The following is a 27,897-nucleotide window of genomic DNA, read 5'->3' as shown; positions in this document are numbered from 1 at the left end:
TTGCGTCGAGTTTAAACACTTAGTAAAGCAATTTTGATTTTATTACGGTCATTTTCGCAGATTAAGGAGAAAAATCGGCACTGGCATAATGCGGCCGGGCTTCAACGGCTTCACAGTTCCGCCATATTGCATGAAAGTAGTACGATCGAGAACGTCAAATGTAGACTGTAGTACACTATGCGCGCTGTGCCAGCGCCTTCTCTGTCGCTGGCTGTGCTTGACACGAAGAAAAAAAACGAACAAAAAGAAACGAAGTCGTACCTACATGCATAGCCTAGGGAATCTTCAGGAGTAGTTCATATTCGAGGCGATATGTAAGGTTTGCCAAAGGTGAGTGGGGAACGTGCGCTCGCTGCGCGCCCGCGAGAAGTCGTCGTCTAGCGAGCTTAAATCCTGTTTGAATTCTGTAGGCTGGTATAGTTGGAATTTTATTGTGTTGAATTACCTCCGTTGGACAGGTTTTTCAAGCCACCAAGCGCTGCACTGTTCGAAACACCTTGCTTCTGTTGCGTGTGACACGTAGTGGGAAAAGTTTCGAATCTAGACATGACCGTCTCTTATTTCACCTCGGCGGCTAACCGCGTTCTGTGCAAGTAGCGAAATTGGCACAGCTGCAACAGACGGTCTGTGTGAGGCGCAGGGGTTGTGCCTTAGTGGCTTTATGTTTGTACGGTGAACGTTGCTTTAACTTCGCCTGTTGTGTTTGGGGTTTTAGCGACGAATCGCTTCTTTTTCTTTTTTGTCGAACGTTATGCTAGTTATTGCAATTTATACATGGGAGCTGTTTAATTGGTTTGTTGATGCCAGCACCGCTCTGATGGTTGCAGGCTAGCGCCACGCCGCTTTGGACAGCAGAGACAAGCGGTGGCAGTAATGATTTAAAAGTTCTCCGATCTGGCCATGGTGTTTGCGATGGGCACGACGAAAGAAGACGAAGCCGGAGGAGGGCTGACTGTGGACGGGACAGCTACCGTCGCTGTTGCCTCCGATCAGTCTCCGGCGTGCAAAGTGAACGGAACATCAAGGGAAGCAGCACCTGTGGCATACTTCGGCGTTGCTTTGGGCACTGGCATGACTCTGTGCGATGACGACGGTAGGTGCTGCTGTCTGGGTTCCCAGTGAACTTAGCCTCATGCGAATCGAAGCACGGCACTTCGAGGGTCGTGAAGCCATCGCGGTCTTGCTTGTTTAGTGCATCTAGAGTGGACCAGCATTTTCTCCTGTCAATGTGGCGTGCACCTACTAACACATCAGCCGCCGCGGTGGATCATTGGTTATCCGAAAGACGCTGGTTCGCTCTCGGCCGCGGCGGTCGCATTTCGATGGAGGCGAAATGCTGGAGGCCCATATGTGCAACGTCAGTGCACATTAAAGAACCCCAGTTTGTCAACGTTATCCAGAGTCCTCCACTACGACTCCCCTCAAGTAGTTTTGGGGTGTTAAATCCTGTAAAACCAAACCAACTGACACTTGGACTTGCGCAATATGCATAGCTTTCATTATTTTTTTCCGCCACACCAGAGTGTGTTGTGCTACGTGCTACATAATACAGGATTAACGTAAGCAGTATTCTTGTTCACGTGCTTACAATTTGTTGCTGTTGAGAGTTCGAGGCAATTACACTTGGAACTCTTTCTTTCCCTCTTGTCCAGAGTTACCCTTGGTTTTTGTGGATCGCAACTTGGCGCTGCGCTGTGTCAAGAAGTATCGTGGAGCTCGATTTAAGGCGTTCAGCTCAAGGGAGGAGGCAGCAGCTTTCAGCATACAGCCTGCAGTAGCACCTGTAGAGACCACAGACTCTTCCGAGTCCACTGCAGGTGGGTGCGATATTGCACTTACAAGCCGAGAGCCATGTGTCTGATTGACTGGAGCGCAAAACGTATATTGGCAGATTCTTCCTTTTGCTTGAAACAAAGCAGAGAAGTGCGATAATGGGAAGCAATTTGTTTGGGATGTAGCTTCATGCAGTTTTCGATTGGCTTCATTGGTGTAGAGAAGGCCTCCAGCACATACGTATGTGAAAACTTTTTAGGTAGACCTTGGTAGTGGTAACAACCAATTGTGCTGAGGCAAAACCATTTGCTTCTTTCATTTTCTAAATGTTACAACTTCTTCAATGGAAGCATTTTATCCTTTAGATCCAACTGAGCACCCCAGGAGGAAGCTGTCACATTACTTCCTTTGGGGGCATTTAAGGAAACGTCATCATGTTATACTTCCATTCCTTTTGCCGCCGCGGTGGCTCAGTGGTTATGGCACTCTGCTGCTGCTGACCCAAAAGACGCGGGTTCAATCCCAGCCGCGGCGGTCGAATTTCGATGGAGGCGAAATTCTAGAGGCCCGTGTACTGTGCGATGTCAGTGCACGCTAAAGAACCCCAGGTGGTCGAAATTTCCGGAGACCTTCACTATGGCGTCCCTCATAGCCTGAGTCGCTTTGGGATGTTAAACACTTAAAAAAAAAAAAAAAACTTCCATTCCTTTTAAATGGCTTTGTAGAGTTCTCTTGGCGTAACCTTTATGTAAATCTTAGTGCTCTTCGGTCTAGATGTGACTACCATTACAGGGTAGTGCTATAGGCGTTTGCATAAGTGCTCTCTGCATGCCCTCATATTAATTACTACTTGTCAAACTGTTTGGTGCACATGGAACTTTTTCACAGCAGTCCAGTAAGCATGTGTTTGGGACAGAAGAGGGAATGTGCAGGGGAAAAAAACTCGGGGACGACAGAAGAAGGACAAACATGCATTTTTTTACGCTGCATATTTCTTCTTCTGTGATGAACCAACAAGCGCAAATCACCACCCCTCATCATGTGTTTATGACTGCTGTATAGGCAATGGTCTGTGCATGTGTATGGTTGCCTTTGCTTTCAGCAGCACTTGTTGGAGAGAAGAGCAGCAACTACAGAGCACCAAAGAGCCAAGACCTGGTCCAGCTTCGCAAGGCGATTGAGGCGGGGGATGCAAACTTCTTCAGACAGAATGTCTGGTCCAATCCACGTTACCTCGTTGGAAGTGGTGACACGCCAACCATACTGCAGGTGCCAGTTTATTCACTCTTATTTATGGAGGCACGCACATAGAAAGCACCTGTCCAGGATTCTGGTGAAATTCATTGATGTGCTAAAATTACTCATATTTTGGGGGGGTTTTCTTTTTCTACTGCCTTTAACTTGTGTTGCCATTCAATGGCTTTGCTCATATATTTTTGCTTTTCTTGCTCATATAATCATATAATGCACAGTCTTGGAAAGTTGTGAAATGCAACAAAGCATTCTGGTATTGATACCTCTTGTAGGTTCACATGCATCTGTTTTGTTTGCTTTTCCTGCTCTTTTGTGAAATGCAACAAAGTATTCTGGTATTGATATCCCTTGTAGCTTCACATGCATCTGTTTTGTGCTGACACCGTGTTTATGCATAAAGCTGTGGAAATTGCAAAGGTTTTAGTTCACTAAAGCTGGTTAACTGCGGTTTGAAACATGAGTGAATTTTTTTGTACATGTCTGGCTGGTCTGTTTCAAGCTGACTAGAGGTCTTGGATTCAGTTTTGAAAAAGGATGATTCTCTTTTGATGAAAAGATAAAAAAGAATTACACACTACATTGCTTTTGCATGTTTGAACCTTTTGGCATTCCAGGTTACTGCATGGAAGTGATCCAGCTGTTGTCTTGGGGCTGTGTTGTTTTTGTGCAGGAAGGCTACAGGTACAATGCCTTGCATGTTTCGTGTGCAAAGGGGCAGCCTGAATTGGTGCGACTGCTGCTCGAGACACTGCAGGATCCACACTTTCTCGAGCTGCTGTACCCAGATGACAGTTCCGATGTTAGGACTCGGCGGACAGCATTTCTTCTAGATTTGTACCTGAACACACCAGATAAGGGAGTAAGGCACTGTTCACATTTCGTATTGCTGCTTTACTGAATATGCATTCCGTTAGAGTTCTTTTTACAGTTGCGCTTGAGATATGTATCAGGTGCATGCCGAAAATCTGCATTTGGAAGTCTTTAAAAGCAGAGTGCTTTGTGTCCTTTTTATTGGTATTGTACTGTAGCATAGCCAACACTCGCGGTTGAATCTGAGGATTACAACCCCCAAGCGCGGGGCTCTCCTGCAGAACAAACGGTGAATTAGGCTCTCAGAATACCACTGCAAGACTACAAAAAGTCCCGGGGGTCATGTCTACTGACAAGAAAGGAGGAATGAATGAAATAGCAGTGAGCTTCACCATCTGTAGTTTCTGGCCTCTGGAGTATATGCTAGGCACCATCTGTTCCATGGGGGGATCGGTGAGGGCAGCCACTCTTTGGTCTTGTGTACCCTTCTTGCAGCCAGCATATTTAGGATCAGCTTCATCCCCCTTTCTCACATCAGTGCATTAGTACAGCCTCATTGCTGTGCTTATACTTCCTGCCTTCTTAATGCAGCATTTATGCTCAGTTTGAAGGGGCATTGTCTTAAACACTGTAAACATTATTCTTTCTTTTTTTCTCTCTTAGCGTTGTGAGACACCACTTCATTTTGCATGCAAGTTTGGGTGCTTTGAAGCAGTTGAGCTGCTTGTAGCATTGCCTGAGTGTGACCGCAGCAGGCTCAATAAGGAAGGACAAACTCCACAACAGGTGAGCAGTAACACTCATTCCAGGCTTCTTTTGCAGGTGGTCATTTTATATGATAAATTATCCTTGGGAAGAAAAAAAAAAACTTGTGGAGTGCATGTGTTCTGAAGTACTCCTTAGCTCATTTCATGAGGTTTGAGTTTATCTCCACAAACAAGAAGATACAATGGTTGGGGGGTTACAAGGGGAAAAAGTTACTCGGGGTTGCATGCATGACAGAATACAAGGGACTCCTATCTCAGTTTTTTTAGAACCCCTGTAGCTGTTCATTCCGTTTCGCAAGAAAGGCTTTTCTCAGTAAAGTGAAAGCAGGTTAATGCAGACCTCAGTGGACGGAAAAAAGTTGTTTGATTGAATTACCAGATGACCTTAATATACTGCCAAAAACCATTTGCATCACAGTAAATTTATTTGGTACAAGACCACAAGCTTTTGAGGTAACTGTGCGGCTGTGGCTATTTTTCACAGTTTCATCATCTCTTTATTGTGTGCGCACTGTCTGGTGTTTCAAATCAGAACTGCTCCAAAACGGTATGAGCCTCCGCAATACCCTTTAAGGTGTGACAGCTAGTGGTGGAGCCTGTTCACATGCAGACGCGTGTGAGGAAGCTCCACCACGCAAACGGCGAATGGCACGTGATGAGCGCGCATACTGGAAAAATGGAGAAACATGGGCAGAAGCAGGGGCAGATGTACACTGTCTCAAGAGCGGTGAGAAAAAAAGAAAAAACCCAGTGACGCGCCAATAATCAATGGCTCATGGCCACCATCGACACAGGCTGGTCCGGATTTTGGAAAAGCAAAAACAAAACAAAACAGTCCAGATTTTTTTTGGAGGCAGGCCCCTCAACTCCTCGTAGTGCCTGCTGTTGTGTGCATGTTGGAGGTGTGCGTGCAGCACTACACTGTGCAATTCAGGCTTGAGGGGGTCTGTTTTGAACAATTCCTTGCTGTGCCGGTCATACGTAGACATCTGGTCAGGAACCTGTCAGAATTGACGAGTGCCAGGCCTGCACCATCCAAATTAACAAGTGTTCAAAGCCATCGACTTCATGGAGTATGGCCGGGACCACACTGGCAGTCTGATTTATGCGGATTTCTGAATTAGCAGGGTTCATATTAATGAGGTCTTATTGTAACTTGCTAGATGTGCAAGTTGTTCTCAAGTTTGGTGCAAGAAAGTGTTATGTACTGCTTTCCTTCTGTTGATTTTCATATTATTTATGTGCTTTCTTAGAAAACATGCAGTAAATCTACAGTTAATTCATTGTGCACATTTTTGGCTTCTTTTTTTTTTCTTCTTCTTCTGGTTGTAGCCTCAAGTGCTAGTGCATGCCTCCCATTTTTCCAGATCATTTGTGACCGGCTGCCATCTGCAAGTGCTGAATTAAGGAGGAGGATTGACTCATTATTTGAAGGTGAGAGTACACTCGAAAGCCTGGCCTCCTCCATACTGACGCACCCTGTGAGCCTCAAACAAGCTCAGCTGTTGGCTCTGTCTCCTTTCATGCGAGAGGCAGAACCAAATCCTTAAAAAGTAGAAATGTGTTAGAGACTCTTTTTAACTGCATCAATGTGTGAGGTCGGTGTAGTTGTGTGCAGCCATGTGATAAATCTTGTCTTAATGGGTTGCTATGGCCAAGGTTGCTGCGACTGTTGATTAGAACGAAAGTGGTTCGTGTTCAGAGGCTGAGCAACTATCACTATTCTTTTTTTTTTCTCCCCTCACGCTTGGCAGAACGCGTGTTTGTGCCAGTTCTGCGTTCTGAAGACAACTCAATGGCGCCCACAATTGGAGAGCCCTTCTCACCTGAGGCATCACCCATGCGTGGCAGTCCGGTGACAAGCCCACGGGACTCGTCGCTTAGTGTCATGGCTGCTGCTGGGCCCATGTCCCCCACTGAGGTGCGAATTTGCCACACTTTGGGCTGTAGCCTTTCTCTGTGTTCCGGTAGCTACCTTAACTTCTGCTATACAGTCAGCACCCTGTGTATGGTCCACAGGGGTCAGTTTTGGCTGAAAAAACAAAAATATTGCTAGATTGTCTGCCCCCAATACATGGAATCGCATTGGGCATTTCACTTTAAATTGTGCGATATTTAAATAAAAGAAATGTTGTATAGTCCCCACCTACAGATAATTTGCAAATCCTAAAATTCTATTTTAAAATGCTATAGTCTCTGGTATACCGGGATTTATGGTACATAAGTTAGGGCTCTAGCTGAAACACATTTTTCAGCACAGCTGTTGAGGGCATGTTTCCCGGTTCTGTGCCATTGGCATAACACTGAGCTATGCTGGTTAGTCTGTCGTCTATGATGTCACGGACGGATGGACACATTTACCAGCAGCTTTGAATCCATTTCATGGTCCCGAAAAGGCAACGGCAATGAAATTTGACTTTTGCTAAAATGCCTTTTGTGTATTGGGTGCGTCATAAAGCTAACCTTCACAATGTTCTACGCTTCTTGGAGAATCAGTCCTGTTGTTCTAAGCATATAAAAAGCTCTATAGCACACGACTTGCGCACCTGGTAACATACCACACAGTTAGGCAACATACTGGACAATCATGGAGGTACAGGTCATCAAGAACCTTTCTCAAGCCAGACCCATTGGGAATGAATTGATTACAGAGTGCGTTGATTGAAAGGCTGGTGGCTGAATCGTGGCTTGCCAGTCATATTATGGTACTGTGGAAAATTTTTTCGAAATTTGAGCGAGATTACTGTGCTGAAATGCTGTGAGGCAGTAGGATGCACGAATGCATATGCAGCATGCGTTTCTGAAGTACAGCTAACAGTGAACGTTGTGCGGTGTATGGCGATCTCTGTTCTTCCCCGTGGTGTTCTCGTGGAATCCTTGCCTGGGTTGATCAAAATGAATTGAAAGTCTGCATCATCTTGTAACCATTCTGGATGAAAAAGAGGGTTTCCGCAAAAGCTGTACCAGCAGCGCTCTCTCTCATCGGTTGCAGACACCCTTAAACAAAAGGTGATGTCTGTTCGCGTGCTGCATTAGTTCGCATTGCAGTAAATTCTTTCATTCAACGTTCAAGTTGCTAAGAGAACACACATGGAACACGTACCCTATGGGAAGCAGTGATCCTCCGAAACGCTACTACTTCAGGACGAAGTGGTTTGTTTTTATGTAATTTCCAGTGCCTTGTTATCATTTTGCTGACACTTTGAACTCTTTCTTCATCATCGCATTATAGCCTTAGTTATTTTTATGCCATTAAACTCCATATAACTCTTTCTTCAGATAATTTGCCCAGATATTATAGTTTTGCCACGGCTGGATTTATGAATGTCGGCGGTATTCGGTTGCTGCCGAATATTCAGACATTCTCAGATATTTATTTCTCGAATGGAATGTGAATTGAATCACAAACATATTCGATTCGTATTTGAAATTTCAACTATTCGCACACTGCTAAAGTTTATGGGTTATGTTGCTTACTTTACCATTGGATTTCGTTGGCCAATTTGAACAGAGTGGAGTGAGCCCACGGGCCCACTGAGGGAGTGCAGTTTCTGGTGGCACCATCGTTTAATTTCAGCGTATCTCATTCAGGCGGGTTTGGTCGCTTATTTTCTGAAGTGGCACTCGGGCGGTCCACTGTTGTCTAAAGGCATTTAGCACCACCTGTGATTTCTGTATAGTACACCTTCTCCTCTCATTGTATGTATATGTTCAGGCAGATTACAGGCATGCAGAATTAGTCCATAGTGAGTGTACAGTACATAAGACACATACACCTTGAACTTCGTCGTGCTCAAAGGGCTTTTTCATCTTGGGCTTCTTCCAGTGAGCCAATGTGTGCTGAAAGTTTACGCATGTATGCATTTGATTAGCGGGTTTTGGGGCTGATTGTACTCCAACATTCGCCCAGGCACGCAGTATGTACCGCCAGTGGAAAACTCCAAAGCGGCGGAGCATCGGGCTGAAATCACCAGTTCCACCAATGGACAACATGCGGCTTGCTGACATTGAGAAGGGTCTGGAATGTATTGGCCGGTAGGCTTGCCTAAACTCTTTCTAGCAGAGTTTTGTGGTGAGATGCTAAGCAGATATAACTCCAATTAATCTTCAAGCACTGGTAAGAATGATGGGAACCTCAACTGCTGTGGTAAATTCTCCCAACATGTGATAACAGCAAATGCAGATGTCATTTTTCTGTTACTTGGCATGGATTAAATTCAGGAAGCCAGCAGTTGTAATTACAAGCAGGTATGGTAAAGCTGTTATTATTTCAGAGGCAGCTTTTTGTAAACTTGTTAGACGACTGATTTTTTTAACAACTTAAGAACGTTGACAGAAACGTCGTAGTGTAAGAGTTGTAAATATAGTTGTTAGTTCACGCAGATTAAGACTCTTCGTTTTTTTCTTATCAAAGCTGAGTCGTTAATCACTAGATAGCACAGGACCTGACAGGTTTATTGGGCCTAACAGATACGAAAGGTGCTATGCTTTTGATTCACAACATTGTGGAATTAGCATATCTCTAGTGGTTGTGCTGTTAGGCTGTTTTGGATGCTGAATGCCTATAAAATTGTGGTAGGTTTGGTAGTAGCTTTTATTAAACTGTAAACTTCAATGGTAGCAATGAAACTCTTAAAATGTTGGACTACCTTTTTGTTTGGCCTCGTTTACTGTCTTTTAAAGGCTTCTCACATCAGGAAAGAGAGTCTCTGCGAGAGGCAGATTTATGGGCGACTCTTGGAAGGGATGGTTTATAAGAGGTGGTTCTGCTAGAGCAATGCATTTCTAGGACATTCTTAGTTAAAAAAAATGGATGTTTTGTTGAATTTCTCGTACAGAATTTCTTAATTTTTTGCTGGGAGGAGGAAGTGGCCTTGCATCCCCCTCCCCCTTTTTCCCTTAAACATGCCACTGCTCTCAGCACACGCCTATGACTCTTCTGTTAAATCCGTGCTTTTCAACTGCCTTCCAGTGGCCTTGCCAAAGAGATGAGGGTGCCTTGGAGTGAATACTGGCCCTTCCTTGGATGTTGGTGTAACCTGGCTTCTCCCGAGGGCTTGGAGAAACTTGAAAATCACTTACGAAGCAGGCGCTCACAGGTGAAACAGTCTATTTCTTCTCCCCACCTGTTGCCTGTGCATGTAAAGACCCGTAATTCAGATTTGGAGCTTTTATTCTTACTAGTTTGCAAAGCTCTGTACAGTCCCCGTATTTCTTATTCTTAAACGCTGATTTGCTCAAAGGTTGTGATCAGCAGACTTGAGAGTGGCCTGTGGCAATGGCCGCCTTAGGATGTAGTCTTATGGGGTCGCAATGACGCTAACTAAGCATATTGCTTCTATCCTGTGTTTGCATAATATCGGACATGGGGATGCCTGAATGCCCACTGGAAGCACCAACATTGTGATTTTTTTTTTTTTCAATTTGCTCAAGAAATGCTGGTTTCTTGCTGATGGTGCTGGAAGTTTTCAGCCGTGGATGTGAAGTGGCAACTTCAATTGGCCTCTACTTTCTCAATTGGCTGGGCCTTTGTACTTCGCAAAGGAGTCTGAAAAAGAGTGTCTCTTTAATTTTGTAGCGTCTCCGGATAGAAAAAGCTTGTGTTCACACCTGCCCTGGGCAAAACATAAGGAATTTGGTCATTCTTTTATGTTCCCTCTCTCGTTCTGCCTAACCATCATTCCCTTGGGATATGAACACTGCCCTTTCTTCCTTCCTCTCCTGCGAGGAGCAGAGGCTAGAATCGAGAAGTTCAAGAATCAAGAAGGATACACAGCAGGGGCGAGGGGCATGCACTGCGGCCCGCCAGTGCAGACTTGCTTGTTAAGTTTGCGCCTTGGCATGCAGCCCCACGTGTGGCTGGATGATGGCTATTTTGCACATTTTGACTGGCAGTGTTTTGAAATATCTAAATATTGTTGCAAAAATGTAAGCTATGACAAGTCAACTCATGGAACATATTGGAGTTCATTGTGTGGCATGAAAAACTTTTGACTTTACCAATATTTTACGATATGCTAAGTCTTACACTCAAGCTTATATGAGTGCCGGTCTACAATTATTAAATATTTCATGCTACGTAAGCATCAAAACACGACCTAAAGTGCGTAGAAAGTGTTGAGTAAAGCACCAGATGCAGCCCGTTCATGCTTTACAAGCTAGGAAACAAGTGGCGCATCTGCTGGCATGCACACGACATTGAGTTGTGTATGGTCTCTCTTGTCTCATCTATTTTTTGTATTTAAAAAGTTGAAATACCTGGGCTTAGTATAACTGGGTTTAAGGTGACAGTTAATAATGTCGATCCCAATTTTTATTCCAGGTGGTCTCTGAGCGGTGGTCTCTGGAGAATTCCCCTGCAGCATCAGACGAGCAGTCACTGTTCAGTCCCATCAGTCAGCTCTGTGAAGCGTTGGGGGAACTGAGATTAGACCCTCCACTCGAAAAGAGCTGGGGAGGTGGCCAAGATGGCCATCATCTCAGTGCTAAGCTGCCAAGGACTCCCAATGGAACAACCTCCTTGTCAAAAGGTGCGCAATGTTTTTTGCTCATTGCATCTGAAAAATCTTCAAAGACGCAAGCTGTGTGCTATGGTCATTGTTAATTGTTTATTTTAAAACGCACAAATTGCCCCTTGGACATGGGTGCATGACAGTGTGTACAACTAAAAGCTAATAATGTAACCTATGTATTGGTAATACAGTAATGTGTAGAAAACAGGGCCAAGCTGCAGTGCAACATAAAACATTACAGAATGGCTGCAGGCATATAACAGTTAAGTATATTATAAAATGGATTGGAAAAAAAATGCATGCATAACATCACAAAAAAAAAATAAACCTGACATGGTGTTATTTAAATTCATTTAGTACTCATAGATGTATTCCAAAAGTGGTCTGAAACCTTTTTTTTTTTTTTGCTTTGCGGGGTTATCTTATTGTGTGCTGAAAGAATGCGATAGCAGCAAGAGGCTGACAGCCTAATTTTGAAGTACCAGATTTTTTCAGTGCAACGAAAAGCTTGGTGTCCAAAGAGCTCGATTATTCAACAGTTTTATTAGATATGCTGTTGAAGGTTTTTCAGTCATGGGTGGCACTCATTTTACGTATCCTGACGTTGAAAACTGTGATCAGGGAGTGCAAGAGCAATTGCACGCAGGTGGAAAGGAGGTCAACCAGGCAGTAATAGATGGTTTTAGTACAGCATAGCGCTCACACTCAAAGCTGTTACAGCTCAGGACCTGGTGACATACAGAAGCGAGTAAAAAAGATTAGCATAATCTGTGTGGCTGGCGCGGCACCGTGATTTGCAAACACACCTTGCACTTTTGATATCGACATGTTCGTAACCGCAGCTCTGAACGTTACTATCTATTGCTGCAGTGGTACGTCACTAGTGCTAATCTTTTTTTTTTTTACTCGCGACTGTACATATTGTTGATGGCTGTTTTAGTGTACTGAGGCCTACTGCAGTGGCCAAGAGATGTGGAACGCTGTGGCACCATTTTATGACTACTCGAAACACTTCATTGGAGATGTGAAGGGAGCACCACTTTTTATCCTTCTTTGCCTTTACATCAAAAGACAAATTGAAAACAGTGTAAATCATAATAAAATTGTAGACACTTTTCAATGGGAAAACTCTTGGAGAGTGTGCCTTGAATGTAAAAACATTTTCTCATCATGAGTTCTGTTTCGAGGCTCATTAAAGATTCCTTCCTTTCTGCTGAAACATCTACTCATTAGCATACGTTAGGTTCCCCTTTGTTTGCCAAGAAGCAACACAGTTTTGTTGCCTCTGGGTTGCATGCTCTCCTTTCAGTCTGACGGTCCTTGGCTCAATTGCCTGCACTTTCAGAAGAAATTTTATTTTTCTTTGCTGTAGACATCACTATCTTATAATCTACTGCTGACGCCATGCGAGCTGGTGGTGATGTTACTGGGGGTTTTTCGGACCACTGTTGCTGTTCAGCGCCGCCAAGTTTCATTGCCGATGAACCATATAATAAATGCCGTGAACTGACCAAGCTACCGTATTTACTCGAATCTAAAGCGCCCTCGATTGTAACGCGCACCCGTTTTTCATGACCCTTCCCCCCCGAAAAAAAAAGTTCCTTGATTGTAACGCGCACCCGTTTTCCTTTGCAAAAAAAAAAAAAAAAAAAGTACCACGCACCTCACGCTTTCATACACTAATACAACTTTGTCTAGTTTGGAAAAACAAAGGTTTAATCTCGATGCGCTAAAGTTGCGATAATAAAACACACACACGCACACACAAAAGGAAACGGCTTATCTTGCCAAGATTGTTTTCACTCGTCGTCGCTGTCAGTCAACTCCTTATCACTGTCGACGGACCAAAGCATTTCATCCTCGGTGCCGTCCATGGCATTCGATATACCACATTTTTTAAAGGCCTTGCTGACCATGGCAGACGGTATCGTGCACCACGCATCTTTCACCCATCCAGTGAAGTCTTGCAGCGAGGGACGCTTAATTCTGTTGCTGGGAGTGAATTCATGGCTGCCATTCACAAGCCATTCGGTGTAGAGCGCCCGAATCCTGTCCTTAACCGGCTTGTTTAAATAAACATCGAGCGGCTGGAGCTGCGATGTCATGCCGCCGGGTATCACGACAAGGTCGGTGTTGCATGCAGCGAGCTTGTCCTTGATGCGTTCGTCGAGATGGCACCTGAACGCGTCAAGCACAAGCATCGCACGCAGGCCCAAACTGCCGCCGGGTCTCTTGCGCCAGACGTGATCGATCCAGTCGGCTACCAAGTCCGTCGTCATCCAACCTTTTTCATTTGCGCGCACAATCACGCCACTCGGAAACACGATTCCTTTTGGCAGCGTCTTGCGTCTGAATATAAGATACGGGGGCAGCTTGTGTCCATCCGCGGTGCAACAAAGCATTGCGGTGACGCGTGTTTTTTCGTGGCCAGAAGACAACACGCGCACTTGCTTCGCCCCCTTCTTTTCAACAGTTGTGGTGGCAGGCATGTCGAAGTAGAGCGGTGTCTGATCGGCATTTCCAGTCTGGCCGAGATGGTAGCCGTTCCTGCAGCACAAATTTAAAACGTACCGCTGAAAACTGCAGCTTTTCTTCATACTCCTCGGGCAACTTCTGGCATATCCCCGTCCGCCTTCGAAGAGAAAACCCTTTTCTCTTCATAAAATTTGACAGCCAGCACCTGCTCGCTTTGAAGTCGCTCCACGTGAGCCCCGTTTGTAGGGCTAGCTGCATCGCCCAGACTTTGAGCAGATCAGTCGTCACTGGCCGCTGCGCCACTCGCTGCTCTGGCACGTATTCTGCGAGCCGCTCTTCTATTTCGGCGAACCGGCCCTGCTTCGGTCCACTGAAACCTTTTTGTGTAGCCTTGCTGGCGAAAATCTTTTCCTTCTGCTTGCGCCAGTCCCGCACGCATGTTTCTGGAACTCCGAATGCGCGTGATGCGGCCTGATTTCCGTCCGTCTCTGCACGCATGATGACTTTCCTTTTAAATGCGGCGTCATGATGAACTCGACGTATCTTCGCTGTCGGCACGTCCATGCTGGTAGATCAAACGCAGAAAACGGGTAGACTAAGCACGAGGAGGACGCTACTGCAGCTAGGCTGGCTAGGCATAGACAGCTAAGCTCGAAGTGCGTACGAGGCAGCCATTTTGAAATGCCGATGGCGATATGATATCGGAGATTTAGTGTCGTACTCAATTCTAACGCGCACCCAATTTTTGGACCCGATATATTGGAAAAATGGTGCGTGTTAGATTCGAGTAAATACGGTAAGTCATTTTGTGGGGAGGTGGTCATGGTGTGGGATACACCTTTGATAGGCTTGTGCGAATAGTGAATTTTCAGTTTGAAATGAATACAAAGCGAATTGCTATTTTGTTCGAATAGTTTCGAAGCGATGAAAAAAAAAGGCAGGCAATTCCTTTGAGCTGAATAGCATATGCTGGAATACATGGCTTGTAGAATTCACTAACGGATTTGAAATAAAAATTAAATCAATAAAAATAAATGCTTTCAAACTTGCATTAGGCAATGTTCAAACAGCAGCAAGCCAGAGTGCACTAATATTTTTAGTCTCAATCTCTTACCATACGATTCTTTGTGTTACTGATTTTAAATATAGAAGTTGCTGACTGCTTTTTCAGGTGCTGAAATTTCGGACACGATTCCTACTGATGTGGCACCGAGTCACGCATCTTACAGATTTCAGTGTATAGCCGTAGCTGAAATTTCGGATGCATCTCATCTGATGCCGCCATTTCTCCGACCTCATTTGTGTGGCATACAGTCACGTGACTGCACTGTACATGTGCGATTGTGCATTCAGACTATGGCTCAAGTATTCTCTTATGTGACATTCATAAAATGTTGGTGAAGGTGCCCTGCGTGCGAGCATACATCAACAGGAGGATGTGGTACCCGCGATTTCTAGGATAGGCCTTTGCATAGACCAACCTCTCAATGTTGCGCATGGCGTTGCACAAGACTGAGCCGCGATGATGGCACGGGCCAGCACGATGAGATGCGAGTGTGCCCCGCGTACATGCGCAGCTGTGCAAAGGAGCAAGGTGCACCTATCCATGGAGAGCAGGTTTAAATGGAACACTTCTGAGGAGTCTTTAGTCTGAACACGCAAAATGGAGAAGTGTGAGAGGCGTAGCCCTACGCCAAGGTCGTAAATGCAAGAAAATGGCAGTGCTCTTCGAAGTGAAGACTGTGAACCCACACCAAACTCTTGGCAGCCCGCTTCCTCTTCATGATACCTGCAATTACTGGCATTTCACTTCTTATTTAATATCAGCTGTTGAAGGGTTTAAACGATATGGCATCGCCTGCTTCGAAATTGGTTTCGAGCTACACCAGAATAACGAAAGCCAATGTCAACAGAATGCTTGTCTTGGTCATGTTGCCGTTTCTGCATTCTTATCTTTTTTGTCATCTTCATCTTTGGGGCCTTCTGTGCGGCAGGCTCACTTTTGCATCTGGGCTTTGTCTCATCACGTGTGCTCGTCGGCAATGTGTTGAGCATTGCAGCCGTTGTGGGCAGAGTTTGTGAACGCTGCCGCCATGCCGTGTGCGCAACGCGTAGCAAGATCTAGCGTATTACGATGGCGCATAAGTATTAGAGTGTGCATAAGACAATCTACTCGTTCACCAAGCAGCTTCTTTTCCTAAATTCTCAAACTTCAAAAACTTCACCTTAAAAAGGATATTTTCTTCTAGTAATCGTCCCAAGAGCAAGCTTTCGCTCAGTTTATCACAAAGCTCACCACCGCAATGTCTTGGCACTTTTTGATGTAACAGCCCCTACTTAAGTCCGTATTGATGCCAGTGACCATGGAATGACGCCGTCCTTTCCCAGCGCCAATCAGTAACGATTGTATCATGGCCTATGCCAGTCACCTCTTGCTGCCAGAAATATGCGAGGTTTTCGAATATTGCTATTTGTATCGAAGCCCCAACCGAATGCCGCATTATTCGTATCAATATTCGGAGCGATCGAATATTCACACAACCCTAACCTCTTAATGCTAAAGTTTCACTGCACCTTTAATTTCATCTTGTGTTATGAAATTCCCAGTCGCAACTTAAAATTGTAAATACTCGTTAACCGCATTACAACATTTGATTTTGTCAGTATGAGGCACAGTTTTTTTTCTTTTCCACAGTAATCTTGTAACACATTTCAGTCAATTGTTGATTCCTTTAAATACAGAATAACCCATGACCCTCTCAAGCTTTCAGTGTGCAGCCTCTGCCTTTTAGCTTTCCTTGTTCAGATTCTTAGTGTGAAAGGTTGCTAGTTGTGTCTGTTTTGTTTGTGCTACCTACTTCTGACCAGGAAGCATCATGCTACAAAGGACAAGGAATCGCACTGCTCCAAATTCACTTGTTGCCTGCTGCAGTGTCTGCTAACAGGCACTCATGTTGATTCCCACTGCCCAGGGGTGACCTGGTTGTTTGTTCTTTCTATGTGGGCAGGACCTGCCTGGAGGCCCCTTTGTGGAGGCTCCAACTCTGCCCAGGGTGGTCCCTTGGCTGCCCAGCGCTTGGCAAAGGTGCTGTGTGACTGGGCATTGGCTCACGACACTGGACCTGAGCCTGAGGCTGACCTGGCCTTGCAGCTGGCTGACCAGGTAGAGCCACTTCAGAGCACTTGTCATGCTCGTGGCAATTTGTGAGGGTACCCAGAACGCCAAATTCGTAGCAACTCAAATTGTCCTTATAACTGTGAAAGGAGCTTGCAAATAGTGGCACTTCCAAGCAGTTATTGAACCCATTTATTGGCACCCATGCATTTACCTCCTAGTTGCACAGTCGATCCCGGATATATGGAACTCGAAGGGGATTGCAAAATAGTTCGATATATCGATAATGCGAAATATAAAGTAGGCATCTCAAAAGCTTCTCTAACGACTCCACACATCTCAAGGCAGTTTCTCGATGTGACTAACGGGAACTTACCGATCTGCGCCTCTAAGGCGCGTAAAAAAACAAAAACACAGCGCGATGACCAGAGCACTTTATTTCGGAAGAAAAAAATCTGTGACCTTTGCTTGCTTTTTCTTCTGCACCATCAAGTTCATTAAGCTGTCCTCAAGCTTGTTGACAGTCTTGTTGACAAAATGTCATCGTCTTCACTGTCAAGACATCCGTCGTCTGCAGCTACCACAAAGCCTGCTTTGTGGAAGCAGTTCACAATTGTGCTTTTCTTCACGTCGTTCCGAGTACCAGCCAGCATTTGAATGGCACCACACGAGTCCCAAGCCTTCGCGTTGGCCTCGTGAATAAAAAGAACAAAGCGAATCGAAAGACGCACCACTCCGCGTCTCCGTGCTACCACAAGCCCAAGCCGTCCAAGCTGCACTGACCTCGTTCGTCCTGCTGCGCCAGCGGTGTCAGCCAACCAAAACACAGGAAACGGGCGCCAGCGATCACCGTGGTTTCTCCCTCCCGCTTCCCTTTCACACCCAACCACACTCCAAGTGCTCCTCGTCATGTGCCTTTTACCCACACGGCCCTTTCTCAAAGTGCGGGGCGGCGCGCTTGAGATCACGGGAACACCGCGAGGGCTTCTTCAGGAGAAGCGCACTTGCGGGGGTGGGAGGCGATGGGAGAAGCGCACTAGCAGGGGTGGGGTATGGTGGGAGAAGCGCACTTGCCGGGCCGCAGCTGAGCACGGAGTTCGATACATCGATATGCCGGTGCATGGGAGTTCTATATACGCGAACAATAGTGCTATACTTTTGCATGGGATTCCCAAGGGGGGTTTTCAACTGTTTGATATAGGCAATAATTCGATATATCCGAGATCGACTGTATAATGCATTTTAAACCAGAGTGAAATTCAGTATGCATTTGTCGATAGAACTTTTGTCAAAAAATGTTTTCATACTTTTTAAAGTCGCATGAATTTTAAAAATGCCTGTTGGGACAGGTAAGATTTCCTGGCAGGTGAAGACTTGCTGCCCTCCTTGCTGAGCTTTTTGGTCGTATGCATTTGCAACTGCAGCTTATATATTTGATGTAGTCCGTACTTACACAGGAATCAACACACAGTATGCTTCTGGAAAGATTCATTTTTGGCTTATGGACTTGAAATAAGTGTGAACTGAAGAGCCTCCTCAAAGAAGAGTGTTTTCTTTCCTGCATGGCCATCGGAATTCTTTTAGAATGAAGTTTTTTTTACGGCTTATGTCACTTCTGTAATGAACTCCTTTTATTTATTTTTTTGTACAGTAGTGCCTCGTTAATTTGAAGCCCATTGGACACTAAAATATTTTGATCAAGCAGGTTTTTTAATTATCCGAAATCAAAACAAGAAAAGGCAAGCACTAAATGTTGTTCAGCCACTTGCAGTACTCTAGTGTTGCTGCCATTGTGGTCAACATTTAATGATTAAGCTTTCCTATACTTGTCGGTCTCGCTGCATCACCGCTTGTCGCCCGAAATTCAGTGGCACTGGTTTCAAGTTTTACAGAACATCCTCATGCATCCCGCTTGATGTAACTGAGTTACTGGCTAAGCTCACAGTCTCCAGCGCATTTATGCTCCGTTTTCGATGCATGTGAGGGTGGCAGCCAAGGTCAGATATGTCAGGTTAGTGACACAGTGCAGCTCTAAGATACATGTGCAGAGGGGAAGCTGTCCGTTGAAAAGGAATGACAAGAAGTTTGCATACGTGCTCTATCCAGCCAACCCGAGCATGGCACGGAGTAATTTGCGTTGATGAGTTGAGCATGATGCACGGAATGCACACATTGAAACTGAACTGTGTGCTGGCACCGGTGCTATCTGAATGTGCCTAATACTGCTAAATGGCAGTCACATATGTTGGTGGAGAGCAGAGTGCTACTTTGGCCAGTGTGATATCAGTGTGTTGCATGCTATGCCATTGCTGTCTGTGGGGTGATGTGTGAAGCATTGAAGAGTCCAGGTAAGCGTTGCACTGCAGTGCACACTCGTGCACCTATTGCGTACAACCAGTGCAGCTTCGTAGAAACAGCGAGAAAGACGCAGATAAGCAAGTAAACTGGACCAGTACAGATATGACATACCAACTAGCCCAACTTTTTGCTTTACTGCAGTTCATTTCTGTGGTACAGTGAGCTCTGTTCTGTGTGCCAATAACATTCCTCTCGACAATCAGGCTACCTTGGCTTCTTTAACTTCTTCAGCGCTTGTCCCAAGTTCTTGCTTGTCCATGTCTTGTGTTGTTTTTACAAATGTGATTACCAATTAGCTCAACCTTCCATTTTATCCAGTGTAATGTGTGTGTCTGTGTCACAAGTTTAACTTGGGTGTTCCTATGTAGCACCCAAGGTCTTTGAATTAAGCAAGCGTGTATAAGGTGTTAGTTTGAATTAATAGGTGAAATTCACATCACAAATAACATGGCTGCAGAAATTTACAAATTATGTCGGATTTCGAATTGTATGTTATTGTATATTGGGGTCTTACTATTTTTGGCCAAACCTGTTTGTTGGCTTCCTGTGTACTGTTTAATGTCTGCATGACATTATTAGGTACTGCATGAGCTGGGCCGCCTGGAGCGGAGCCAGGGTAAGGGCCAGCTGTGGCAGCTGCACCCATGGCTGGCTCGGGAGGTGCACTTACTGCTGCAGGACAGCCTGGAGGCTGCTGAGCGCGAGGGGCTGCTGCGTGTGCTCCGTGCCCATCTGCCCCACTGGGCCCCCTCACCCCCGTCAACGGACGACGAAGATGACGGCACCGAGCCCTCCGATGCAGGACGACGCTACCGACAGGTGCGCCATCTCATACCATCCTAGTACAAAGGATTTTAGGCAAAGTCGATGGCATGCCATCTGCAAGGTGCGATGATAGAGAAGTGGTTTTATCTATAAATAAAGTAATATAAAGCAGAAGAGTGATATATGCTAGCCTCAGAAACTGGCACACATGTTTATCGGGTACCTGAATGGCTGCAGGCAGAAATAAAATTGATAGCATAGGTGAATATGCGAAAGGAAAAAAAGGCAGAAGGTTACAGGAGAGGGGGTCATAGGGAGAAGTAGAAACTGTTTACGACTTCTGTACAAGTAAACAAATTCAGACTAACACATCGAAGTAAAAAGTAAAAGAACTACACATAGGTGTCCTATCAAAACCCTGCTCTTGTGAGTTTACTGTATAAAAATATATGCAAATATGTGCACGAGCACAAGCCAGTCAGGAGTGGTCGTTCGTGCATGGAAGATGAGTTTTGGAGTAGTTATAATGGGATGCAGGCACAAGTGCAGTAGAACCTTGTTGATGCATGTCTGGTTTGTACGATATCTCGGTTCGTACACTTGAAATCGTGAGCAGTGTCCCAAAGAGTTACTGTTTTTGTACTGGTTAATATGTTCCTGGGTAATTCGATTTCCCAGAAAGTATGTTCATAAATTTGTATGTGTGGTACATTTAGTATCCAGTATAAGGTGCTTTAACAAAATACGAGAGGGTGAAATTTGGGAGCACGTGTTGTATTACTGCATGCATGTCGATTGTTTTCAGAAGTGGCCACTCAAAATTAGGGGATTGACCTATATACGGAGCAGTCCTATTTGCAAGGTCTAAGGCACTTTGAGGCGAGCCGCGGGTAATGCAGGGCTCGGCCTGGTGTCAGACTTTCGGTAGCATCTGTCGTGCCTGGTTCCGAAACTACAGTATCATTGGCAATTGGTTTGCCACTTACCAGGCTAATGAGCCGGTTCGCACGCGAGGGTGGAAGGCTCGCAGTTTGATTGCCATTGATCTCCGATTGCCTCCGACTGATGGCCTTGCAACTGTGCCGTTACGCGTCTGTTGTTTTGAGCTGCGCATGCGCCGCCGGGCCATATTCAGCGGGAATTGTTGTTGACATGCATCTTCCTGCTTTGGCTTTCCTGGCCAGTGGGGGCAGCGTCAATTTATATTTCTTGTCAAGTTTTTATTTGGCCAGTGAGGACAGTGAGGGGGGGGGGTCGAGATCGACTTTTGTTCAGAGTAAACTCATACGCGGCAGTATGCGGTAAGTAGAATCGCAGCGGCAGTCGGCTGCCGGGGCGACTTTTCTGCAGTGCAGTGAGTGCAATGGCGCGAACATGCAAGCAGGCTTAGCCTCCGGGTATGCGACACGAGCAGAAACGCAGCAGTAGTCATCTTTGGTTACAGGCGCAAAAACAGGCACAACACAAGGCAGAAAGACGGGGCGGAGCGCCCTTGTGTTGTGTCTGTTTTCGCGCCTGTAACCAAAGATGTACAGTTACGAACTTGCACAGCAAGACGTTCTTTTTAGCAGCAGTAGTCAGCTGCCAGATGTGCATTTTAGGTTAAACTTGTTGGCTGACTGCTTGCATAATGTGAAAGTACTGGTGTAAATAGTAGTGCCGCAGGTACTTAATGTTAAATTCTGGAGTGTCTTGATGGTCGTGAAGTTTCCCATGTAGCAGCAGTGTAACTCCTTTCAGTTCGACTGTGATTGAAAATCTCTAGGACTCTTGGCTCAATTGACTGTTTGAAGTGTTTGTGTTGTATGGATGTAGGAGAGGCAGAAAAGGTTTGCTCTTGTGGCCTTTTTTTTTTGCAGTCGATGTCTCCTTGGTGAGTAATGTGCATGATGCTTTGCGCATATGCAGCCGTCCAGCCGAAGGAGAGGCCGAGCTCTCAAGCGTCATCTTCAGTGTGTCCTGCGTTACCTGTGTGCCTTGTTGGATGATGGATCTGCTGATGTCGAACCTTTCCACTGCTTGTGCTCCCAAAGGACAGCTGGCCTGGAAACTGCATTTCTCAGGGATTGGTTAGTTGTGTGCTGTGCGCTTTGCAAAGCGTTTTTTATTATTTGACGAGTGCTTTATGTAACCGCCATATTTTTAGAAAACGGGTAGAAGAGGAAATGCAGATGAGTTGCACAGAGAAACTCGCACAGTGAGTTTGTACAATGAGGTTCTTAGTCTTATGGCAATCAGATGCACAGTTCCACAGCACACCCAGAAAACATTTGTGCACGGAAGTCTTTGCTGGGCATATCCACTCTGAGTAACACACATCATGAACATCTGGTGAAGTGCCACCATGGGTGCACTTGTCGTTTGTCGGCAGCTGTTTGTCGTGCTACTAGTGATGGACAGACAGGGTCAGTGCTGCCCCTGCCCAAATCTAGTGCACGGATACCTCCTCCATTCAAGTAAGATTGCAGGAAAGGGGTTGCAAACACGGAGGAATTAGCATGTGCGTTTGCTGGCACAGGTCTTGTGACTGGGACACACGTGACAAGAATGGTTGGATTGATTTTGGTTTTATGGGGTTTAACATCCCAAAACGACTTAGTCTGTGAGGGACGCTGTAGTGGAGGGCTTCGGATAATTTCAACCATCTGGGGTCCTTTAACGTGCACCGACATGGCACAGTACATGGGCCTCTAGCATTCCTCCTCCATCAAAATTAGACCACTGTGGTCGGGATCGAACCCGCGTCTTTCAGGTCAGCATCCGAGCATCATAACCGCTGAGCCACCACAGCGGCCTGATAGGAATGAATCTGGGGGAAGTGCGAAAGGTGGAAGATTGTCATAAGTGTCAAGGTGTGTTGTGGTATCCACGAGAATGTCTTATGGACCTTGGGCATTGGCACAAATCCGGTGTATGCGTACAAAATAGGAGTACTGTTTACAAGTTTACAAAGCTCGTGAATGGATTGTGCAATCTGGAATGTGCGATGAGCCTTAAGGTGTTCAGGGCCATGAGGGAGTTGGTGTGTAGGTGAACTGTACCAAACGAGGGGACACATGGAAGAGAATTAGTGGCACACAGTCTCACTCAAGGTGCAAAGAGGGCCACGTTTTACAGCACTGTGACAGTTAAGGCTGACTGCAGTGGAACCCCGATTATCCATCCCCTGTTCTTGCGACGATTCGCATTTCACGACGAACAAGTGTGGGCACTGTGAATCCTTAATGGGAGTAATGTATTAAGAACCTTGACTGCACAACAAAAAATTATCCATGGCTCACATCGTATGACAGTTGGCGGAAACCATCCGCAGTGAGAGGCTGGCAGAGAACTTTTTTGGTAAACATTATGTCAACTCAAGGTGTTCCAAATTGGAGTCAAGACGGAGACATGTGCCCATAACGATGCAATCCAGCGCATGACAGCTTAGACTATCACTCGGTGCTCCGCCGGCATTGGTGCATTGTAGTCCCGCATTCGCAACACAGGCCAACACCATAATTTCCTTTTTTTTTATGATGTGATTGGATGCCTAATACAGACACTACTGCCTGTGTTGTGGAGTGACAGTTGTTCTAGATGGAGTCTGAACAGGAAGACATGTCGCTGGCATAGCAGTACCGTGCACATCACACAATTTCTTCTATGAGCCAGAGCTGCCATCATCTTTTCGAGGCAGACGTGATGCCTATTTAACATGCAGTGACAGGAGTGCACGTGTGCGCCTTGTTTAAAGCCACCTCTTCGACGCCAAAAGGCCTGGCTGCATGGTCTGAGAACCAATTCTCGCTGTACGAAAATAGCAATGATTTTGTGACACATAGGCAAAAGGATTGTAGTTAACATTGACAGCCAAAACAGCAGGTGCATTTATTACACACGAATGTGTCGGTTGTGCAAGATTTCCGATTATACGACAGGTTCGCACGGTCCCTTGAAAATCATATAGTCGAGGTTCTACTCTAGTTCACTGATGGTCTCGTTTCTGGTGCAAAATTTATAGTAATAATAATATAAAAAGGGGTCAGATTAGTTACGCTGAATTGATTTCTAGTAGTTCAGTTTTAATCGAAAAGGATCGGTATTCCTAACATGCATGCCACAGCTAGATTGCTGCTGAGTAGGAGTTACTCTCCGCCAGAAGAGAAGATTAAAGAAGTGCAGAACCAGGGTCATGGTGAGATGGTGTACTTTTGGATTGTACATCTTTAGATTCTACTGAATGATTGCACAAAACTAAGTAGCGCAATACTGCGTTTTGCACACGCTTTTTACCTTGTTGCTAAAAGTCATCTGCTGGTGCAACGCTGTTCACTGCCATCATCTGCTAGGATGGTTATGCTTGGTTTAAGCAGGTTTCTCCACTGCATATAAGGACACACTATACTCTGACGGTTAAGCGGCAGTTCCATCACTGATGTCAACATGCAAACCATGTGACGCCCAGCTGATAGCACGGCAATCCATTTTTTAGAAATCAACTTCCAGTTGCATTTTTGTCTGACTGTTCCGTTCCAAGAGGTTCACATTAATGAGGTTTCACTTTTTTTCCTTGTGGTGCCTTACAGTACATCTGAGTTATGTTAAACATTTTGCATGCATGCCTTGTTCGGCTTATTGAGAAGCGGTGCCTCGTTTTGCAAAACTTTCTTCCCCGCATTTTCCCACCAAACGCCTAAGTTGACTTCGCACCCTGTTACATGCATGTTCCACTCACAAAATTGTTTTTCTATGTATAGCATTGGTGTGCGTAAAGTGCTTGTTGGCAACTTGCTTCAACCGACCTCTTCCAGAGACTCTTCCCTCACAGGTATTTGTTATTTGTACGTTTGTACAACATGGATTGGCGTTCCCAGCCGCAGTGCTTAACGCCAGGTAGATGGTTGGCTTTCTGCGGTCTGGCTCATCTTCTGGGAATGCCTGATTTTTCAGCCAAGCACAGCCAGTGGAGGAGGAAGAGGAGGAAGTGTTCTTCACCCCTCCCACCAGCCCATGCTCCTCCAGTGGGACGTCTCCACAGGCCCACACACCGGACGAGGGGCCAATGTTCTTCATTCAGGGGTGAGCATCGCTTGTTCACGCTAGAGGTTTGCGAGAAGGCCAACTACTGCAACTCCGCAGAGACTTGGAATGCATTCTAGTTGTGTTGATAGGCAGCTAAGCAGATGCCAACATGGGCTACTGTCCTCTTAGATCTCCTTCCATTCCCTCTGCATAGCTAGCTTTGGCGCAGGCTTCCACTGTCTGTAATGATAATACCAGTGTGACCTTTGTGACACAGTAAAATGGGGCCCTCAAACATTTTAGAGAAACCCCACAGCTTTCGAAAGATGCAGTAAAAGCTTGTTAATTTCAACCCTATGAGTTTAAAATAGTTTGACGGTGTTTCCCACATGGTGCCAGCAAACATGCATGTTTGTCGCACCAATGTAACAGCTGCTCTGTGGCGTTGGTGTCAAGTCTCCTTTCGGGCATGTGTGAAACTGCTCTTGGGAAGCAAAGCAAGGCTTGCCGTGGTTGACAGCTGCTCTACGGCAGCAGTGTTGGGATTTTTTCTTTTTTATCACTCATTACCATTCTGTTTTTGTAGTTTTGCAGCTAAAGGCATGTGAAAACGCTGTAATGATAATTTTCCTCTGTTGTGTTTCAAACTCTTCACGTGCTGCTGCATCTGTGATGCCAACAATGCCTGAAGCACATAGCCTCAAACGTTACTTCTTAGCGGACGTCAAAAGTGGCCACGCGGTGTAACAATTAATCTGGTCATAGTCAAGCCTTATGTAGTTACACCGCTTTGGCATGCTACAGCACTTCAAGCTTTTTCATCCGTGCTAGGTAGGTTTCACCTGACTTCAAAGGAATAAACAGCAGGGGCATATTGTGCAGGGTGAGACTGCGTCGCTTCCTGCAGTTATGCTGAAGCGTGAGGCCTTTGTTTTTGTTGTGACCTGGCATAAAAGAAATGCAAAGCCTTGTGTCTAAACGGGAGGGCAATGGGTGGCACTGTCCGTTCGCCTTCCCATGACTGCCTTGATTAATTTCTTCTCTGCCATGAGGTTGCTTCCGAGAATGAACAAGCCTCAGGACAGCGACCTCGAAACATGTGCGAGTCAGGGTGACGCTGCGAAATTGTTACAGACCTGTTTTTTTTTTTTTTTGCATTCAAGTGACCCTAATCATTTTTGTCAGGAAAAGGAAACCCTTTGCGTAATACTGGAGTGTGCAGGGCTTTGTTCTCTTTCTTGTGTGGTGCAGGTCACAGCCAAGTAAAGTGGATCTAGATGTGCTAAGGGCCATAGAGCCGCATCTATTGGAGCCCAATGCCTTGGATCCTCTTGTTTATCCTTGTGTGCATCAGTGGATGCAATTTGTTCGCTCGTTCCCACCAGAAACCACATCCAGGTGAGCTGGCTTGTCTTGGCATGTTAATCTAGAGCTTGACGAACAGCTTCCGCAGTACCTTTGCACCAAAGGAAACCTTCCCATGCAAGCTGTTGCTTACTGGTGCTTGGGAGCCTTCATTCATTGAAAAATCAGTTTAGCATTGCAATGGTGAAGCCATCATAGAAAGAATTATTCATCCTTGCAAGAATATACAAAAACTGGACAGGGCCAAGAGGACAGGGCTATATGTGACTAAGGCGGAAGCTCTACTTGAATGCCTAGCCTCTTTTGCATTGCATCATTGCAAGTTCAAAAGCTCAGCGATAGCATCTGAGCAGATGTTGTCACCCCGTGATTGTGAAAAACAGTGCACATGTGGGTGATCCATGCCATGCCTAGGCGTGACTTTGTTGTATAGCCAAACATGCCAAAAAATATATTCACCCACGTCTTTGCAGTCCTGTTTCTTTTCTGAATTTAGCAGCGTGATCAGCGCTTGCTCTCGCCTTCTTTTTGTGCTCTTTTGTGCTTTTTTTATTTGATTCTAAATTAATTTCACGGCACTCAGTAAAGGACTGTTTGTTTTTACTGTTTGTTGTCCTGTTTCCCAAGTGCTGATGTTCTGCAGCCCTTCTCTTTGCAGGTGGCCAAGTCCATCGACAACCAACTTGAGGCATGCCTCACGCACGGTGTTGTTTCCCGACTCCCCATGTTCAAATGGAGACAGCAGATTAGAGGGGTGCCGCACTCCTGTGAGGGAGCCACCCCAACTGCTGCGTTCCAGAGCCCTGCAGTGGAACAGTCCAGAACATCTTTGACGCCGCACCTCTTCAGCTCGCATGGTGTGCCTGCTGCTGTTGGAAGAGCCTAGTGCCAATATGTTGCTTGTGTGCGCAGCTGCATTTTATATAATTTGGGTGCTAGTATATATATGTATATGACTGCGCAGATTGCGGTGCCTCAGGATTGTTGACCATTTCATTAGCAAATGTGAGTGACAGTTTTAGAAACCCTGACATGTAATTTATTTATGCCGTTTCGAAGGTACAAAGTAAACCTGTTTTTTCACCATGCCTTGTGCGTAATTCCTGTGCTGCCTTCCTACAGAGGGCTGGGAGCAAATGATCTGGTTGTTCTTAAAACTGCATAGCAGTTGCTATATTGTAAGGGTACAAAACCCTTTGTTGTGCTACTACAGCACACAGCCTAGCACTCAAAACAGGCTAGAATGCAGGACATACAAAAGACAATATTTGCTTCACATAGCATGTTTTTCAGTTTAAGATGACGAAAGCTTTCTTTGTAGTTGAGTGTTTGGGTTATCAGAGAGTTGGCTGTCGACCCTGCAGTGTCGTTTGGAATCTGCAGCACTTTGTATCTTTGAAGGGCAAGTTCTGTGTCTTCAAAGAACATGATTGGCAGCCAGAGATATGTGCTGAAAGCGTATGACGTGAGTGTGAGCTTGAAGTGTTCTCTGGTTTAACCCTTCTAATGCATGCTGTGTCATGCTCCATGCTTTTAGCTCCGTAAAACTGACAAAATTTGTTGCACTGACAAAGTGTGCCATTAAAGACCGCTTCCTCTCTCGTTCATGCTTTCACAGCTTTGGAATTACGGTGGTGCTACGAGACCTCCACTGTGTGGTACAGAAGCAAATGCAGTGGTCTGGGAACTTTTGAAAAGA

The 27,897-nt window shown here is 45.6% G+C and overlaps 1 protein-coding gene across 4 annotated transcripts; it reads left to right on the top strand.

Annotated features, from left to right (window-relative positions):
- The first annotated feature begins 112 nt into the window (after positions 1–112).
- On the top strand, positions 113–27,813 carry Ankle2 (ankyrin repeat and LEM domain-containing protein 2). Of its 4 annotated transcripts, none has more exons than XM_077662515.1 (17): positions 113–330; positions 828–1,093; positions 1,653–1,817; positions 2,879–3,042; positions 3,698–3,886; positions 4,501–4,623; positions 5,972–6,038; positions 6,359–6,525; positions 8,515–8,639; positions 9,577–9,703; positions 10,927–11,134; positions 16,600–16,754; positions 19,644–19,883; positions 21,738–21,898; positions 24,762–24,890; positions 26,085–26,231; positions 26,842–27,813. In XM_077662515.1, exons 2-17 carry the CDS (start codon positions 901–903, stop codon positions 27,029–27,031), a joined length of 2,550 nt encoding a protein of 849 aa, XP_077518641.1. In that variant the 5' UTR covers positions 113–330; positions 828–900; the 3' UTR covers positions 27,032–27,813. The 4 variants fall into 4 exon arrangements, with proteins under 4 accessions (XP_077518641.1, XP_077518644.1, XP_077518643.1 ...); XM_077662518.1 differs by having other exon boundaries at positions 121–330; positions 26,857–27,813; XM_077662517.1 differs by having other exon boundaries at positions 124–1,093; positions 26,857–27,813.
- The last annotated feature ends 84 nt before the right edge of the window (positions 27,814–27,897 follow it).

The sequence above is a fragment of the Amblyomma americanum genome, chromosome 4 (genome assembly GCF_052857255.1).
Source record: "Amblyomma americanum isolate KBUSLIRL-KWMA chromosome 4, ASM5285725v1, whole genome shotgun sequence".
Classification (NCBI taxonomy): Eukaryota; Metazoa; Arthropoda; class Arachnida; order Ixodida; family Ixodidae; genus Amblyomma; species Amblyomma americanum.
This window is presented reverse-complemented; position numbering and strand designations above follow the sequence as displayed.